We start from the raw sequence: 18,741 nt of genomic DNA, 5'->3' as shown, positions 1-18,741 counted from the left end.
AGTTTGAAGGAAAATGATTCTAACTTCATATTACGTTTGTTATTGATGAACTATTTCACTTTTTGAAGACACCTCGTACCAACAACAAGAATAACACTTACGACAAAAACCCAAATAAGAAACGGGACAATGACAGAGATAAAGACGATAATTGTGTCTGGTGCGGTATGCACCCTGTGGAAAATGCCAGATCCTGGGGTGAATTTCATAACCTAATCAGTTAGAATTGTTTAAGCTAAATCGCCCTGTCACTTCAACGACTTGAGGATCATTTTCATTAATCGTCGAGATTCTATTTATGATTTCGTTAATAAATTATTATTTCTATTTGAGATAGGCGCTAAATGATTTCAAGGAAACCCTAAAAAAGACGCTAATCTTATATCAAGGGGTGTCATTTGATACTTATGAAAAAAGGTTGAAAACTGATTTGAGATTTTCACTTGAAGTTAATTGCAGTTTGCTTTTTTAACCGATCCAGATTCTACGAAATTACTACAGTTTCAAATTCAAAGCATTATATTGATGAACCAGCTGTAGTAGCAAACTAACATGTCAGAATATCTTCTAAATTGTCACTGCTCGTCTCAACAGAAGAGGGTATAAGACAGATTAGCTGAAATAGATGTAACTCGAGTAATTGCTGTTATTCAATCAATGTATTGTTCGATTTCATATCCATATTCCTTCACAAGCTCCAAACGCACAGAATTTAAAGATCACTGAACATTTGTTCAATAATGTAATCACCATTATCAACAACATTTTATCATCTATTCAATTTGAGGCTAATGAAGATCAATTAATTTTTGAGTGAAATGAGTTGCTTTGGACATCTTCCAAGTTTTAAAACGTGCCTGTCACCAAAAAATGTTGAGGTATAATAAGTTCCAAGCAGGACAGGCAAATACTGCCGTAATATTTATAATGATCCAATTGCCTTTTAACGAATACTTTCTCGCATAAAATATCCATATTTTTAAAAATATTTATAAAAATAATAAATTCATAAAATGAGGTATCTACGCCTATGGTAGATCAAACAAAATTGTCGGCAAGTGTTTAGAACCAGTTTTTATAATCTGCAATTGATATTGGAAGAAATATACCCACGCAATACGGGCGTTTCAATGATTAATTAGATCACTCTATTCGTAATGAATCAGTGTACTGCTAGCGATTACACTTTGTATATTTTTATTTGAGGAACTATGAGAAGTATCAAAGAGTTTCGACCGCAGAACTTACATAGCAGGCGAGTTTTAAACAACTGCTTCACTAGTTATTTTATTCTTAGTAACGCCAGAGAGAAGTCAATGTGTCGTCATAGAACGTGCACTGAGATCAAAACAGAAAACTGAACAAGTAGATAATACATTGTCATTTAGTGAAAAAGTGTTAGTACGAAAGTTTGAATATAAATATTTCCATTTCATTGTTCAAGAGTAATTTTAAATATATTCGAGTGCATAAGACGATAACATGAAAATCAGTCAGAAAATGCTATCATTAAACGAATTAAATAATTAAATTGAATTCCATATCTCACAATTTATCGTGTTGTACCTACAAACATAAACTAATAATATTTGATGATGTAACCAAAAATATTATTCGACAGACTTTCATAATGCCAATTTAGTGCCAACATTGAATATGATTCAGAACAAACTGAATACGTAGGTACACTGCATATGACCATGAGTATTTTGAGACATTTTAAACATTAAAAACTTAATTATTCTAAAAATTGTACCCCGAATAATTGACACTTTAAATGTAGTTGAAAATGATTAATTAGAACAAATAATGTATGACGGATCAAATCTGCATTCAAAGGAAGAAGATGTGAGTCCCTTGAGGCTGTGAAATAAACAGCTGTGCGTCCTAAAGGAACTGAGAGGAAAAGACTTCGGAGTGTGATAATAAATGAATATAGGAACATAAGTCAAAATAAAATATTTGACAGATCTAAATATCTAATAGCCACACTTTGTATTTTACAAAAAACAATCCACTAGAGTATGTTGTTAATATCTTTTGCTGTAGGATATTGTTAGAAGTACATTAAAAGCAAAACTTATCCAAAGTTATATCAGAATTGAAAATTATTACTAGAAAAATTGTGTTAAATGAATCAGATTAGCATGTTTGTTTTTTATATCTAACATCGATTTTCCTAATAAATTATACAAGTATTGTGAAAAAAAAAGTCTACATAGGGAATTGATACGTAAAAAGTTATATTCATTGAATGCTTTTGTGGTGGATTCAATGAAATAAAATAAGAATCCATAGCTAGTTTATTTATAGAATGTGATGAATCGAATATAGTCTTAATGAGGATAATCCAAATTCTATAATTCCTGTGTAGAATTCTAATATAAGAAATTGGAACATAATTGTCTTTCATAATACAATTTAATCATTCTATCAATTAGATACTTTTGAAACGGCATAATCCTTTGTTTTTGTCCTTTTTCCAACAAATCTGTGTGGCCATATTTTTTGGGATCTTAACCAATGTGACTACTTTTCACACAAATTGAAGTCTGAACAAAAATGATTTTCATAATTACTCAACAAAAAATCCTTTGTGAAATCCAAAGCTGTGTCCACACTATGTCGATTGATACTATTCGACTTTGTCTAGCAAGAATGGATGTGTCTCCCAACTTTGTCGAACCATGTTCACATCAACAACTCATATAAAAAACTCCAATTACCTACTTCGGATTATTAATCAACTCGTCAAGAGCTGCGGCAAACACTTCTTCATTCAAATTCTCAAAATCCAGTTTGAGTCCGTATCCTTTGCGTGATGCTTCCTCAATATTTTTTTTCTGATCCCAAAATGTCGGTAAACCCAATATAGGTACCCCGTGATAAATTGCTTCGGTTGTACCAAGTAAACCCCCATGAGAAATGAATCCTATTGTATTTGGATGAGCTAAAAATCAATATTAATATTATTATCAATAAGAAGAAAGATCATCGAAAAAATATTGATGAATTCAACAATATACTACTTTGAAAGATGTCGTAATTTTAATATCTACGTATTATAGATTCAAATGAAAATTCTGAAACATTTTTGTTTATATATAATATTATTCAACCACCCTATAACACTCCAGGAGTAATAACAACCCCTATAAAATGTCCAATACACTTCCGGTCAAAAAGTTTTACCCCAGTTTTTTGTCTTACAAACCAAAAGGTATCCGTTATTTGTTGACTTCGTGCGAGCGCAAGATGTGCTGTGATTTGTGCTTTTTGGACCAAAGCATTTTTTAGTGAAACCAAGGGACTATCGGTTGAATCTCGTGCATTTATCCCAACTCTTCATAGTCTAAGCAGAAGTAACCGTACCATTGTCGCTGAATTAAAAATACCTCGTCGTACCGTGGACTACAACGTGAGAAAATATGCATCCACCAGGAGTTCAGGAGATAGGAAACGTTCCATACCGCCCCAAAAAACCACTAAACGTACCCAGAGATAAAAGCTAAGTCAATAAATCTAGGGATCTGCCTTCGAGAACTTTTACGGTGACAAGAAAAATGAGAAGAACTGGCCGATTTGGAAGAGAAACTTCTTTTAAGACGTCAAAATAAAATTAATACGATGTTGAGGGCTAGAGAGCATACAAATGGGACGCATGAAAAGTAAAAGAAAGTTTTATGGAGAGATGAGTCAAAGTTTGAGCCTTTTGGTCTAAGGGAAAAGTATTTGTGCGCAAATCAAAGAAAGAATGGGTGTTAGATGTATGTATAATCCGACTGCACAGCACGGCAGATGCTCGGTGATGTTTTGGGAATGTTTTGAATCACTGGAGACCTGGTAAACATTAAAGGGATGTAGAAAAAATATTAAAGGAAAATGTAGTACGTTCACACCAGCGCCTGATTTACAGAAAATTTATATTCCAGCATGATAACTATCCCAAGCATTCCTCGAGAAAATCCGAAGAGTATTTAAAAGAATTTGATAGGAAAAATGTACTGAAAGTAATGATTTAGCCGTCACAGTCGCCCGAACTCAACCGTTTGAGTTGCTGGTAGCCAAAGTGGACAGAGAAGTCAGAAAGCAGTGCCCTACTCCACTTTGCATCTTTGGAATATCCTGAAAAACGAATCGAACCAAATAGATGACGATTATTTGTCAAAATTTTAACAAAGAATGCCAAAATTGTGCACCTAAATAATAAAATAAAAAAGGAGTTGCATCGATTATTCAAAAATTTCTTTAAAATATAAATATCAAAATCGATCGTATTGGCGCTATAGGGTGGGTAAATTTTTTTACCGACCGTTGACTATTCTATTAATTTTTCTTTTTGCTAAAAACTAAAATCATGGAACTTTTCTAATATTATCATGTCACAGGACGAACAAACGTATTGGAAATTATATACATCGTTAATAATTATTACTTACTAGTCATTTATTCAGCAGTTTAGCTAGGAATTGATATATCAATATTAGATGAAGTATGGGTTGATGAAAAAAACGTATTCTGAGATATATGGTAACTTGGTGAGAAAAATCCCGAATTTCACATTGAATTGAATATCTTTTTAAACGTAGGAGATCAAAATTAACTCACAAAAAAAGAAGATATCTAGTTGCATGTGGAAGAAAGCCAAAGGAAACCTACTAGAGATATTCAAGTGCTGATCCTTCTGCTCTTGACACGTTTATGAGTTGAAAAAAGAGCAATTATTTATAACCACGTCACATTGTAACCTATTATGTATAAGCTAGAAACTAACAAGCCTGAACCTCTTGAAGTGTACCCACAGTAGATGCTCAAATTTTTAAGAGTCAGAATGGACCGTATCGAGCAACTCATGCACACGAACATACAGGTGGAGCACAAACACACAATATATAATAAAAAATTTCTTGATCTTGTGTTACAAAATCGACGTGTGACTATTCGAAAAATAGTTAAAAATAGTGGTCTCTTATACAACATGGTACATTATATCTTACTGCCAAACTGAACATGGAAAATTGTCTTTAAGATGGGTAAGCAAGTAAACTATGAGACAAAATTTTATTGCAAGATTAGTAACAAAGGATAGATCATGGATCCATCACGATTATGTAGAAATCAAATTTAAGAGTAAGGAGCGAAAGCATATAGCCTCACCACCTTGGAGGAAAATATGTAATGTAAGGTTTTATTAACCATATTTTGGCATGCTGAGGAAGTAATTTGAATAAATAACCTGCAAAAGAGGAACTCAAATACAGGCGTTAATTATACCAAATCAGATCCACACTTACGTAAGGCGATGAAAGAAAACCACCGAGAGAAATTGCATCAGGATAACGCACCCAGTCACAGGTCCACCATATTCTCCAGATTTTTCACCTTCGATTTTATTGGGATAGTAAAGTCATATTTGCGATAAATCAGTGGTTTGGAAATGTTGAACAGTCTTTCTATCAATTTTTTCTTTTAAGTAAGTCAGAAGGGGACCAGAGGGATCAGTTCTCGTGAATGTTGATGATGATATTAGAGTAATATCTGTAATGAGAATGTTGAAGACCAGTTATTTGTTTTTGAGATTATTTCATCGTTGAAGTCAAATGTCTTTATGCTAATCTAGTACTAAATCGGATCAGGAAGCAATTTATAGCCTAATTCAAGTGCTTTAGTCATGGAAACTCAATATATATGCACTCTTATATTGCGCTAGTACAAAGAGAAAGGTTTTTTTGATTAAATGCGTTCATTTTCACATCGTGAACTGGCACACGTTGGTAGGACTATGGCTAAACTCGGATAAAACTACACATGGAAAAGCAAACGGAAAATATGAAAATCATAAAAATAGGGAGAACGGATATATCTTCAAAACATAAAATCAAATATCTGGGAATGACCCTGGATGGCAATTTACGTAGAATGCTTGGTATCTGCATTACAATGGCCGTAAAGACTTGTCCAATATCGAGAATACAAATCATTCCAAATCTAACTCCACTGCACAATGTCGTGAAAAAATTTGCAAACGCATTGGTTAAATTGGTTGGTTCAGATGGTCAAAGTCGTATACAGGAAAAGAAGAATTACACATTCAGAAGAATGGAAAGCTGTCGTTGCAAAAATTCTACTCTTGGATTCGGTATTTCCAAGTAGTTCTCCGTATTCTTAGATGAATGCCTTAAAAAAAGCTCTGGCAGTTACAAAGTGCACTGTACTTCGGAAAAAAATATAGCACACTACAGTCAAGCATCTATAAAGAATGAAATCAAACTTGATGTGGGATGTGGGAATGAGACATTGTAAACATCAATAAAGTCATTTACAATGCAAAGATCGGTGTGGTTATTTAAACAAGGCGGTACTTTCAGCATATTGAGATTAAACAGATGAGATAAAATATAACAATTTCACCTAAAATATCCGATTGTGGTAACCAGCTACTGATAAGCACATTGTCAGGTTTTTCTGGAAGTTCAGATTCAAATTTCCATATCACTTTTTGTTTAATTCTCGAAAACGTTTTTAATATCGCTCTTCTCTTCTCGGGCTCGAAATTAGCACTTTTCAAATTTGATCCCATAGAAAATAATATAACTCCTTGTGTAGCATTTTCCATGAAAATCTTGTATTCTTCTGATAGAGGCTTAGGTGGTGGTACGTGGTAACCACCGATTTCTTTAATGTTCTGTTGTAATGGTACTACATCGGAGAGGCTCGTGTGCGAGCATATCAAGAATATACTAGAGTTATACAGGAAAGTTCTTAGGTCTGGCGCATCTCAAATAATATACAAATGAATTGGATCATATATAATTTGAAATAGTGAAATGGTTAATAAACACTTTGTTCCTTAGTAATCAACAAATAATGTCAGTATTTGACTTAAAAAGGGTTTTAAGTTTCGGTTGGATGCCTTTATAAATTCACAATTTCATGGATAACGTTGAGGCCACGTTGATGGAGGTTTCTAAAGGTATAATAGTTTCAATGTGAAGGTTCGTGAAATTAGAAAGTCTCTACATCATTTCAAAACAATATGAATTTGATTCTATGTATAACTTCACATCATAACTTTGTTTTCTAAATTTGAAAATAAACAGGAATCCTATTGAAGTTATAACATTATCTTAGCAACACCAAAAACAAACAGTTAAGAGCTGGTAGAAAAAAATTATAGCTATATTCACACTGATCAATTTCATTACATCCTTCAAGCTTCCATTAATATCTCCTACATAGGTATCAATTCTCTTCCCTGCATTCAATTAATTCAAGTAATTTCCACCAACAACCCTATAGTTCAAAACAAACAGGATATATATCAAACTGTCTTTGCTCATTATGTTACAGTCTGCCTCAATTTCATCCCAAAATGTTATTATTGAAAGCGAATCTCCGTATAATAATGTCATAACACTCCAGTGATCACGCCTTGCAAAAGATGTTCAGCCTAACTTCAAATAATTGTTTTCTGATACGATCTGTGAGGTGGCATTATGACATCTTCAACAATATCCATTCATCTACTTCTCAACTTTGCTTGAATGTTTGACGTAAGAGAGAAGCTATGACAATAAGAAGATTTTTGTGGCACTATTCTGTTTGCCACAACATATTTACCGATTGCATACAACACTCCGATTGAAAATATTGTCGGAATAATAACTCCTGAAGCCGAAAAAGTAAACGCGACTGTTAAATTCTGTTTGTCTGCACCTATATCAACGTCGTATACATTTTTTGTTCCTTGGGATGCAACAATTTTGCCTAGCTTGGGACAAAAATGACACAGATTTCGTCCCCGTTGAAACCGTTAGAGGCTTCTTCTAAAATTGAACTGTATCCTTTTGCATCGAAATATTTTCCGATTGCTTTAAACCAACCTCTAATGTCATTTTCTGATACGTTGGCAGATGCTAATGTTTACTTTCTGGATTACTCTCTGACAAAATCGACCTAAGTTAAAGAGAAACAAACTGAACCAATGATCCCCAGGGTAGTTATCCTTAAAAGGGTTAGATCCTTTGTTCATATCCAAGGAAGTTTTAATAGACATTTGGATATCTATTTTCCTTCTGGGAAAACCTTTTCTGTTGCTTTCTAGTGTCCATTCGACAAATTTTAATTTTTTGTTAGGTAGCGCCAAAGCTCAATTTTTTTAAATTTTGGTTAGTCTAAACTGAAGATCGTGGAATCCCAAACTTTTTTACTACTGTTTTCTTGGGAATTCCCGATTTATTTTCATTTAAAGCGCTTCGAATGGTAGCGAATATGTCTCTACAAAGCTTTTGTTTGGTTAGGTTAGGTTTTTTCTTTAACCAAAGGTTTTGAACAAGAAATATCAACAAAACCATATAATACTAGCTAAATATGTTTAATAATTTCATTATCGTAAATCTTCCTTCCTGTTGCAGTCCGTCAAAATGAAAAATAAAATACATTTACTGACTAATCAACATACGCTAATGAATGCTATTCGACCATTTTTTAAGAACGACGGACATGCTCCATTAAGGTTAAACAGTGCTACGATGTTGCTAAATTGCATTAAAGATCATCCAAGTATCGGAAAATTTTGTATTTCTAGAAAAATCATAAATGAGAATAATCTGTATATGTTTATCCATTTTCCAGTCTTTCATACTATTTTATAGAAGATCTTCTAAATGGTTCTCCAAAATTTCTTGAAAATGTAAAATAGTTCACATTGACGAATAATTCACTTACCCGGGAAAAATTCTCTCAAGATATTATTCTGCGATGGTACGTGTACCGAACGTACAAATATTTCTCCAAGAACTTGTTTATAGGTATTGTCCAATCTCTCCCAAAAATTCATCTTTGAATCGTAATCACTCAATATATTTGGAACAAACGCTGGTAAAATAGGGATTCCTGCCATATGATTGGTAAACATAGTCGTAGGTCCAGCAACTAAAGTTACTAACGGACAGTTGAATCTACAACAAAATAAGAGAAAAAATAGACAGACAAATACAATGGAATTTTGATTGCAATTGAATTAGATGAAATATTTGATGGTATAGAGATAAAATATGGGATATAATGTGAAATAAATAACTGAGTAAATTATTGATCAACATAGTTAACTTATATATATATATATATATATATATATATATATATATATATATATATATATATATATATATATATATAAATATATAAGAAAATTGAAAATGATACAAGTTAGTTGGAACGTGACAAGTGGTTTTGTAACTCACAGAGGATTATAAAGAAAACGGGTTTTAAGGCCATCAATTTTTCTTATAATAATAAATGAGATACCTAAAAACATCACAGTCTGTATAAATATACGAAAGACAAAATTATGGAAATATTAGACATACCAGAATAAATAACTGTGCCTTCAATCTTCCAATTTTGTATTTAGTGATTAGATTATACATTAGAGTGTAATATCTAGATCTTTCAACGTTTGTAAAAGTTGAACCCTCAAAGGGATGAATGTTGATATGAAAATTTTGTAAATGTATCTTCCAATTCTTTGTTTTAGTTTTCTGCTTCGCGGGAACAGCTATAGGTAATAGAAAGCGAAATGCTTTATGGTCAAAAAATTGTTACCATTTGTAGCAAAAGCTACAAAAACAAACATAAAAATAACTAAATAAAGATACAAATAAAATATAATTTCAATATACAGAAGAAAACCACAATGAGTAACAAAAAAGGGAAAAGATGATATCGTTTTGATTTCAAATGGCAAGTAATTGTGCATTTTTCTGCATTGTAAAATATTGAGCCCTTAACTCCACATTCTATTGGCTTGCTAGATGACATCGTTGTATCAACCCTTACTTAGTAAGTTTGCTAATATCAATAAAGCAGCCAGCTGTTCACCTTTATAATTTGAAATAAATAATTTCAATCATAATTATTATGAAGGATAAAAGAAAAGCAAACAATAAAATTGATTAGAAGTTTCAATTTTCATCTTATTTATCTCTATGGGATCGAAAACAACAAATTACTAGTTACTTCGAAGGGTTCAATTTCTCGAACTCATTTTTCATTGAGTAATCTTGTTAGTTTTCCAAATGTTGATTCATTATAGTCCAAAAATGTAGGGTTTGGAATTTGTTTTAATGATTAAATTAGCTCACCTTTTATGAAAATAAGTTAGTGCGTCATTTACGAAGTGCTCTATTACGACAACATCAAACTCTTCATTCGATTTCCAAAGCTCTTGTACACCCTTGCTACTCAGAACTCCTCTAGTATATAATTCACCCAATGCAGATACCCAATTCATCTGACTCCATACTGAAAATTTTCCAAAATCAACCAAAGATGGTTTCGTCTCTGAAAAATAATAAAATTCCTGTAATCTTCTAATTTTTCTAGTTACAGTTTTAGTTTTCATTTTTCTCACATCAATATACGGTTTCGAAATTTTGCAAGAACATATCAGAAATATTTGCTCCTGCCTTCCTCTTGTGAACAATCATTAGATTAACCATGAAATATGCTTTTTTAATTAATTGATATTGGCTATGAAATGAGTTATTTAAGTCACACATTTTTTCATATCAACATCAAATGAAATCATTATAGTAAATTGGAACCAGAAGATCAAATAATACACCAGAGAATGAATTTCAAGTACCTAAGAATTGCCATAACCAATAAAGGGGACATATAAGACGAGGTATGGCGGAAAACAGCTAAGACAAGAAACAAAGGCAAGAATTTACAAAGAACAATCAGACCAATAATGACCTATACATCAGAAACAAAGCCAGAAACATCAAAAACGAAACAACTTTTGGAGACCACAGAATTGAAAATCCTCATGCGGATTTCGAAAAAAACACTTCTAGACCGAGAAAGAAGTGGAAATCAGACAATCATGTGACGTAGATAGCATTAATGAATGGATTTCACAGTAAGAAACAATGGAACCAACAAATATGTAGACAAAAATATCACGAAATACATCTCCAATTGAACGACGGAGCGACGGAGTAGAAGTTGACTACGAACGAGATAGAGGGACAACCTAGACCCAAGAGAAAAGATATCGAAGAAAGAACCGGCGATAAACCTATTATGGATGGAAGAAGAAGATTTGTTCAGTACCTATCTCTAGATGAATTGTTGATAATTAACGCCTTATGAAGCAAACTTCGATTGTACAAAATTATATTCTCGGGATTGAAGAATAACATTTATAGTTTCGTGTTACAATATTCATGGGAGATATGAATTCAAACATAGTCATTTGGAACACAAGTTTTGTTCACAAATATATTGATAAGGGAGCACAATCAAATAAATCATATATTTATTAAAAAATATGTATGAAGGTCCTTAAAGATGGGAGAAGTTATAGGAACTGACGTTAATTCATATGATTCCTTAGTGAAATAAAAAATTGGACAATGAAAAAGTGAGGAGGAGTTATTTGATAACCACTATAGGCTTTTGATTAAAGAAAAATTATGAGTCTGAAAATTTGATAGTTACGAGAAACGTAACATGGCTTCTATAGATAAGTAGATAAGAACATAAATGGGAGTAAATATGAGAAAGGAAGAAATAACAAAAAAGTATGCCAGGGAAAAAAGCAAAATGTACAGAGTTCACGGGGACCTGATGCAAAAAATTCGAAAGTAGATGACTTGAAAATAATACTGTGACAGTAAAAATTTTCTCGTACCTCTCGTTTCTGAGTTATAGGCCTTCAAAGTTGCGAAATCAGAACTTATATTTGAGTATATTTTCTAAATTGTACATTCGAACATTATAAATTTCTACTGGTTGATTCCCATATCTATTTAGTGTGTTTGTTGGAATAAATAATCCTACACGACTTCTGAAGGCCAGGGACGGCTTATGCCCAATGGTTAACAATAACAAAATGAATTTTTCAATAGATTTTTTAAAAAGTACTCTTTGTTTATCTTGATATAATTTATGGTTTAGGAGAAAACTCATAGAAAGTATCAAAACACCATCAAACATTCCTAATTGAGCAGCGTACTTTCGAACATCGTGTTACTCATATAGAAAAACTTATTTTAGCCTACTTATCAAATAAAAAGAAAAAAAACTCTAATCAATGTTCGAAGTGGACATTAACAGATTAAGTCGCTTGTAATTTGTAATTGTATAAAACGCAAATACAGGAATGAATGTGAAATAACCACGCCCGTCAATGCACCTTACTAGATGATGGTAGTAGGGATTAGTACGGTCCCTCAAGCAGGTAGTGAAGAGCACTGCGTGGGTACTTACATTCATTATTTACCGTACTAATTCACCAACTTTATGCCTCTCGTATGTTTCTCGACATTCACTCCTGTATTTGCCAAGCTCTAGCTTATTTGATAGGTGCCCACTAGATAGTTTTCACTTATGCCAGTAATATGATCCTCGATAGTATGTGGTAGGAATTTATCTATTCATTAGTTATCCAGGAAATGTTTAATTGTTTGACTTTAATACCTCCTGTAAATATTTTCCATAAATAATCACATTTTATGACAATTTTCTCAGAATGTTAATTTATGGCAAACGGTTTCCTTGGCATGTACAACGATCTGAAAACCTAAACCATAGTTTATCAAGCTTAACAAAGAGTAACTTTTTGTTAAGCTTTTGTATGAGAATAAATTTTTTCTGTCATAGCATTATTTTCATTTACTTTGTGTAGAGAAAAAGGGTAAAAAATAGTTGAAAAATAATATAAAAATCGCATAAAAAATATATAAATATACGAGTTCCTGTAGAAATGGAGAGAAACAAATAATCAAGGGTCCCCAAAATTAGACAGATGGGCTGAATACGTTGAATAATTATTCAAAGGGTATTAACTGGGTCGGGGAATGATGAAGTACAATATGATGCCCTCAAAGAAATAACAGGTCCCAACTTAGAGCTGGCCACACTGCTTCATTAACATAACGGCTGATAGTTCGGTATGGTTTGGAAGTTCGTCTTTAACATATCTACACCAGAGTAACTGTAAACAGTTGAAACTTTTCTTGCAAATAATTATCGTGCATTGCGTTCAGTTTACGATGTTCTCCAAAGAACGGATCGCTGCTGGATCGGAAGGGATGATCACACATGTCCTAAACGCTTCCGAATTCTTTCCGATTTCCAACTCCCGCGCGATACATTTTCGACACTCAATTCAATTAAAATCGCGAATAGTGCGCAAAATGTTAAAATATTTAAACAACTGCGATTTAGTCATGGTGGCACTTTGTTTAAAAGTGGAAGATGAAGAAAACCACAGACATGAATTCATGGAGATCAGTGAGAAAGCAGATTTTGGGTACTATCTTATTGTCTCATTATCGTCCTAATTCATTACACATATTCAATGTACTTCATGTTTAATTTTTTTTTAATTAATCATATTTATCCCTTTGTATATAATAAATAAGGATAATATTTTAATCTGAAGTGTACCTTTGACATTTGATTTTTTCGCAACTTCTTTGTAGTTGGTGTTTTGGTACTACTCGTTTGTGTGGTCATACAGTACTGGATACTTCATCAATAAGCTTCTCGGTTTCAAACTAATTTAGTAGAAAAACAAACACTGCAAAAACTCTTAAGATATCATTAAAACTTCCAACAGACAAGATTCCTTCAAACGTTAAATGAATAATCTGCACACGTCCTTCTGTATGATCGTAGTCGGTTTGGAATAATGCATGATAGGTATTTGGGGGCCTTAAGATAAAAATTAAACATTTCGTCACCGTTCTCAGCGACTGATGTTTTTTCCTCCCACTTTATGAAATATTCCACGAGAGTATATTAGTTTAAAACTTTTATATATTGATCTTACGCAGAAATAAAAGCGAAACGACTAAAGGCAAAAATTGATATTAATATTGAAGTACCTTCCAGAATTTTGTTCTCCAATGAGAATTATGCATTATGAGTAAATATAATCACGGACCTTTTATCGAAACCCCACTACGTTCATAAAAAATTTCTGTTCATCTTTGTGGGCTGGCGGAGTCATTATTTGTTGATATATCCTCAAAAACGGGGTTAACCAGACAGCCAACGCCAACAGTACAGAAACATGATTGACGATTTCTTCACACTATTTTAAATTCCGTTTTGTTCTTAGTTTACTTTTAAATTGTGCTTTTACTCTTCTTATTTTGTCGAATTTCTTCGCTTACTCACAACATCAAGTTAAGTATTTGACTCACTGTATTATTTATTTTTGTTATACAAAAATATCATGATTAAATCAGCATAATGGTGATCAATGGATAGTTTGAGAGCATTTAGACGAGTTTGACTCTTTTTCGGTTATAGTCATGGTCAATGTCTTCTTCACAAGTTACTAATAAGTGCCTTGATGAAATATAATATGGTGCATTCAATTAGATCTTATTATTCAGATTTATCAATATTGTAGTAATATCTTATATTTTTTACACGAAATGTTTCTTATTTTTTCCTCCATAATGATAATATAATACGAGAAAAATGACAAACTCTAGGAAAAAAATTAATACATACTATTTGAAGCTTACCATCTATGGGTCCCCTAATTTCGGACACAGAAATTTCCCGAAAATTTTTTATTGGCTTGCTTTGAGGGTAACAACTCACAAAAGTAACGTTATGTCCTCGATCGGCTAATTCTTTCATAAGTCGAAATCCTAAACTGAAATGACTGTGTGCACAATAAGGAAACACACCTAGGATTTTAAGACTACTGCTAAAATCAACAGCAATAAATAGTAAAAAAATAATAACAAAATGAACGTTCATGTTAACACTTAGTTTTCTAATTAAAAATCGAACATCTATAAATACACGCAGTTCTGTTTAAGTTTACTATAAAGAAGTTTATCAAATATTGTTAACGGCAAATTGTTATCAGGAAAAATGTTCTTCCACATGAAATGATAACGTGAGATAACATTTTATGTATATAACTTATTTTTATGGATACAAATTTTTGTATACATTGAACTAGAGAATTTTCTAATTAACATATATAAATTTCAAAGCTTAAAAATCCAATAAAATAGGTATTAAGACGTCACAAGATAACTTCACAGAAAACGGGACCGTACGAATTCACAACAAAATAATAATCTGATTCGGCTTTTCATTTGACCACTATTCAATAAAGTTTTCATCTTTTTTCAATCATTTAAGCTTCGAACTTTCGAAAATACGTGTTAAATTCGACAAACACCTCCAAGTATTTTTGTTTTGTTTGAGAACAGAAAGTAATGAAAATTCTTTATCAACCATAACATACACATGGACAGATACGTTGCTGTAATGGAACAAATGAGATTATTTTATTAGTTATAATTTTCTTTTTAAATAATCCATAAAGAAACCTTTGAAATTTCTTAAAACTGTGAAAATAGCCTTGATATTTTTGTTTTTTTTTTTTAGAGCAAACTTCTCGGTTGAAGTCCATTGTTTCAGCAAGGATGGTCTATTGGTTGGGTACTCTGAGCGTTACCAGCAATAACTGCTCGACTGTCAGCGAAGGAAAGCAGATCCCTTCGCTGACAAGGTCCTTTATACGTATGTTATTTTTTCTCAACTTATATAGGGGAAACTCACGGATCATATCAATGATTATTACTTTTGTTTAGTTAGTGTCAAGCTCTAGCAAAATCCCAAAAAGATTTAGTACCCAGATCTACCAACAGCTTTCCAGAACCCTAGAGTGAGCATTTTTCTATACATTTTGATTCAAATCCAAATCTTATAAATTTGGAAAAGTTAACGACTTCTAATAAATTAAATGCAACCCAAATTTAAAGGAGAAATATTGGCTTAATGACCAAAACGATAATTTCACAAAAGAAGACTTATGTGTAGCAATCGAAACCTCGTTCTATCGACAAGTTTATAAAAACTTAAGAAGCTTTTTCATAATAGAAAATAATTTGTATTAAACTCTGGCTCACTCTGTAAAGCTCAAAGAAAATTAAGGAAGCGTTAAACTGATGCTACAAACTATGAGATATGAATAGTATGTCTGGCCAGTGAGAGTAGACTTCAATATGGTAGGTTTTTTAAAAAGCCGATACTAAATATCTATACATATAGAATAGTAGATCATACACACTTCACTACTCAAAGTCTAAGCGTAACAAGATTTAGATAGGAAAACATAATGTCAAGAATGAACCCCTTGTGAAGACACTGTTCATATTTGGATGCTTTCGTTGCGTATTAAATGAGGCCTGATGAAGCAATTTGTGCCTCAGCATAAAGCAGTTATTCATCTCTTCCTTGGAAATGAAAAGGTGCAAATTATAAAAAGCTAACATGATCATTTCAAACTCATGGGCTTGTAGAATGTTGTTTGATTTACATATGCTACTTGCTCACTTAGAAGGTATGATGAATTTTGAAAACGTCTCCATAGACACTATAGTGAGAACATATTTGGTAATTAAATTTAATGTTCCTTCTTAATAATATATCCATTTTTCAAGTTTCCTCTTATTTTTTGTTTCTTTTTAGAAATTTGGAGCCTTTTCTTTGAAGTTATAATGAAATAAAAGAAATGAGATTTTGTAGAAATTTGGAATTTAATTATGGTTGTTATGAAATTATCAGATTTTTTCTTCATTAAACCTTAATAAAAATCAGCAGTATAGCACAAATCATGTCTACTTCTGTAAGATTCAATTATCATTCGAAATTTCATTGCACTCTTATTTACCCACAAACGAGTAGTATTTTCTTTATATGAATGCCAGCAGTTCATGCCCAATGGTTAATAATCCGTAACTTTTACAGGGACAACCTGTACAATCGAAAGATAACAAAAATGAATTTTTCTATCGATTTTTTAACGAAAAGCTACTCTTTGTTTATAACTCGATAAAATTTATGGCTTAGGAGATATGTAGATTTTTTTATCGTTGTACATAGCAACGAAACCGTTCGTCATAAAGAGATATTCTGAATAAAATTATCATAAATTGTAATTATTTATTAAAAATACTTACAGGAGGTATTGAAACACAATCAAATATTTCTAATTTAAACTGAATTTTGTGGAACATCGTGTTACTTACATAAAGAAAAAATTGAAATGTGGAAAAATTCAGCCCAACACTTATCACATAAAAACAAACAAAAAACTATAATAAATGTTCGATTTGGTCACCTTGGACTTCTACACACTTCCGGGGTCTGAAGAAGATATTTCTTTGAACTTGAAGATCATTTCAAGATTCTACCTTATAGCGTTATAAGGTTTATTCTATCGATCATTTCGTTCCTTGTATTTAAATGTATTGCATAAACCAAGCTTTTAAGATATCCCCAAAAAAATAAATCCATTGTATCTAATTCAGGTAAACGTACGCAGTACAAATGTTTATTTATTTATTCATTAGCTCCCCAAAAAATATTTGATTGTGTTTTCAATAGATAATTACAATTTATTATAATTTTCTTCAGAATATCTCATTATGGCGAACCGTTTATTTATTTATTTATTATTATTTATTTATTAGAACTTTATTAGGGCAAAAAGCAACACATTTTTAATCGGTGTACATATCCTCGTATCCAAGACGATAGCAGCAAGTAAGACAATTTAGAGGCATATATAGTAATAAACTGTTAGATTATCTTCAGAAAGTCAAAGCTACAACTGAACGGAAACAATGATAACAATAATTTACGGAAATGAAACATGAATACTCAATAAAGCTGAAGCGCAGAGTATAATGGAATGACACATTCTAATTCCATAGTTATTATAATAATTTAATAACTAACTGCAAGCAAGACTTCATACACATAGTGAAACAAAATGTTTGAAATCTATGTAGTTTGTTAAGGAGCAGCTTTACAAGCGAAGTTTAAACCTCAAACGTGAGTTTAAACTACAGATATAAACTTTTTCACGTTTTGTAGTAGGCCTTTACTGACAAATTTCGCTTTAAACGTTACTGGCGATCTGATTGTAATTCAAAGTTAAGTCTTACAAAAACTGAGAGTTTCGTTAAAATATATTCGATGAACTCGTCGATAATGATAAAGAAATTATCATCATTGTCGATTTACTTAATGCTAATGAAATATTAGCAGGTAAATACAGTGCTGGTTATCTCAAGTTCGATTAAAGGGGTTGTCTTGAATTTGGTTACGAAGATGTCAATCAACAGCAATACTCATCGTCGGAGAAATTGCATGATCTTTTTAGCGCATTTTTTTATAAAAGAATGTAACGAGCTCGGGTTTTTCGCATTTAATTCCTGTGTAGGTTTAAATGTGCCAAAACGAAAGAAATTTAGAACATCGTTAAAAACAATTAATTAAATTAACCAAAATGTGATATCATTGATCCCATTGGTCAAATGACCTTAACTGACATGAATCAATCATCATAAGACATCGATCAACATGAAATATCAATTGATGCCAATTGGCTTCAATGGATGTTAATTCATGACATTTGAGGTAATTTTTCATTTCATAAACCAATTATTATGAGAATTATTGAGAAATAATGATTTTATTTTCCATGGAAACTTCGTTTTATGAATTAAGATTTTTTTTTTATAAATCTATCTTAAACAATTAAAATTTGAAACCAATCTAATTGGATTTTTGTTCTCTCGGAATATTTAGGTTATGTTTTCGCGCAACTAAAGATGGATTAATGTTAGATCTGCAAAATATAGCGACTTTGTTTTTCTTTGGTCCAAACTACAGTTTAATCTT

At 31.9% G+C, this 18,741-nt stretch overlaps 1 protein-coding gene across 1 annotated transcript in view; it reads right to left on the bottom strand.

Annotated features, from left to right (window-relative positions):
• Positions 1 to 14,874, bottom strand: part of LOC130449852 (uncharacterized) — a 35,494-nt gene extending 20,620 nt beyond the window's left edge. Inside the window, exons 1-5 of the mRNA XM_056787893.1 lie at positions 14,553 to 14,874; positions 10,146 to 10,344; positions 8,728 to 8,960; positions 6,412 to 6,777; positions 2,731 to 2,950 (exon numbers count right to left, since the gene is read on the bottom strand). Of these exons, the coding sequence (XP_056643871.1) occupies positions 2,731 to 2,950; positions 6,412 to 6,777; positions 8,728 to 8,960; positions 10,146 to 10,344; positions 14,553 to 14,793 (1,259 nt within the window). The 5' untranslated portion in view covers positions 14,794 to 14,874. The remainder of the gene's footprint in view (positions 1 to 2,730; positions 2,951 to 6,411; positions 6,778 to 8,727; positions 8,961 to 10,145; positions 10,345 to 14,552) is intronic.
• Between the last annotated feature and the right edge of the window lie 3,867 nt (positions 14,875 to 18,741).

Source organism: Diorhabda sublineata, chromosome 10 (genome assembly GCF_026230105.1).
Source record: "Diorhabda sublineata isolate icDioSubl1.1 chromosome 10, icDioSubl1.1, whole genome shotgun sequence".
In the NCBI taxonomy this organism is placed as follows: domain Eukaryota; kingdom Metazoa; phylum Arthropoda; class Insecta; order Coleoptera; family Chrysomelidae; genus Diorhabda; species Diorhabda sublineata.
The sequence above is the reverse complement of the archived record's forward strand: the minus strand, read 5'-3'. Positions and strand labels throughout refer to the sequence as shown.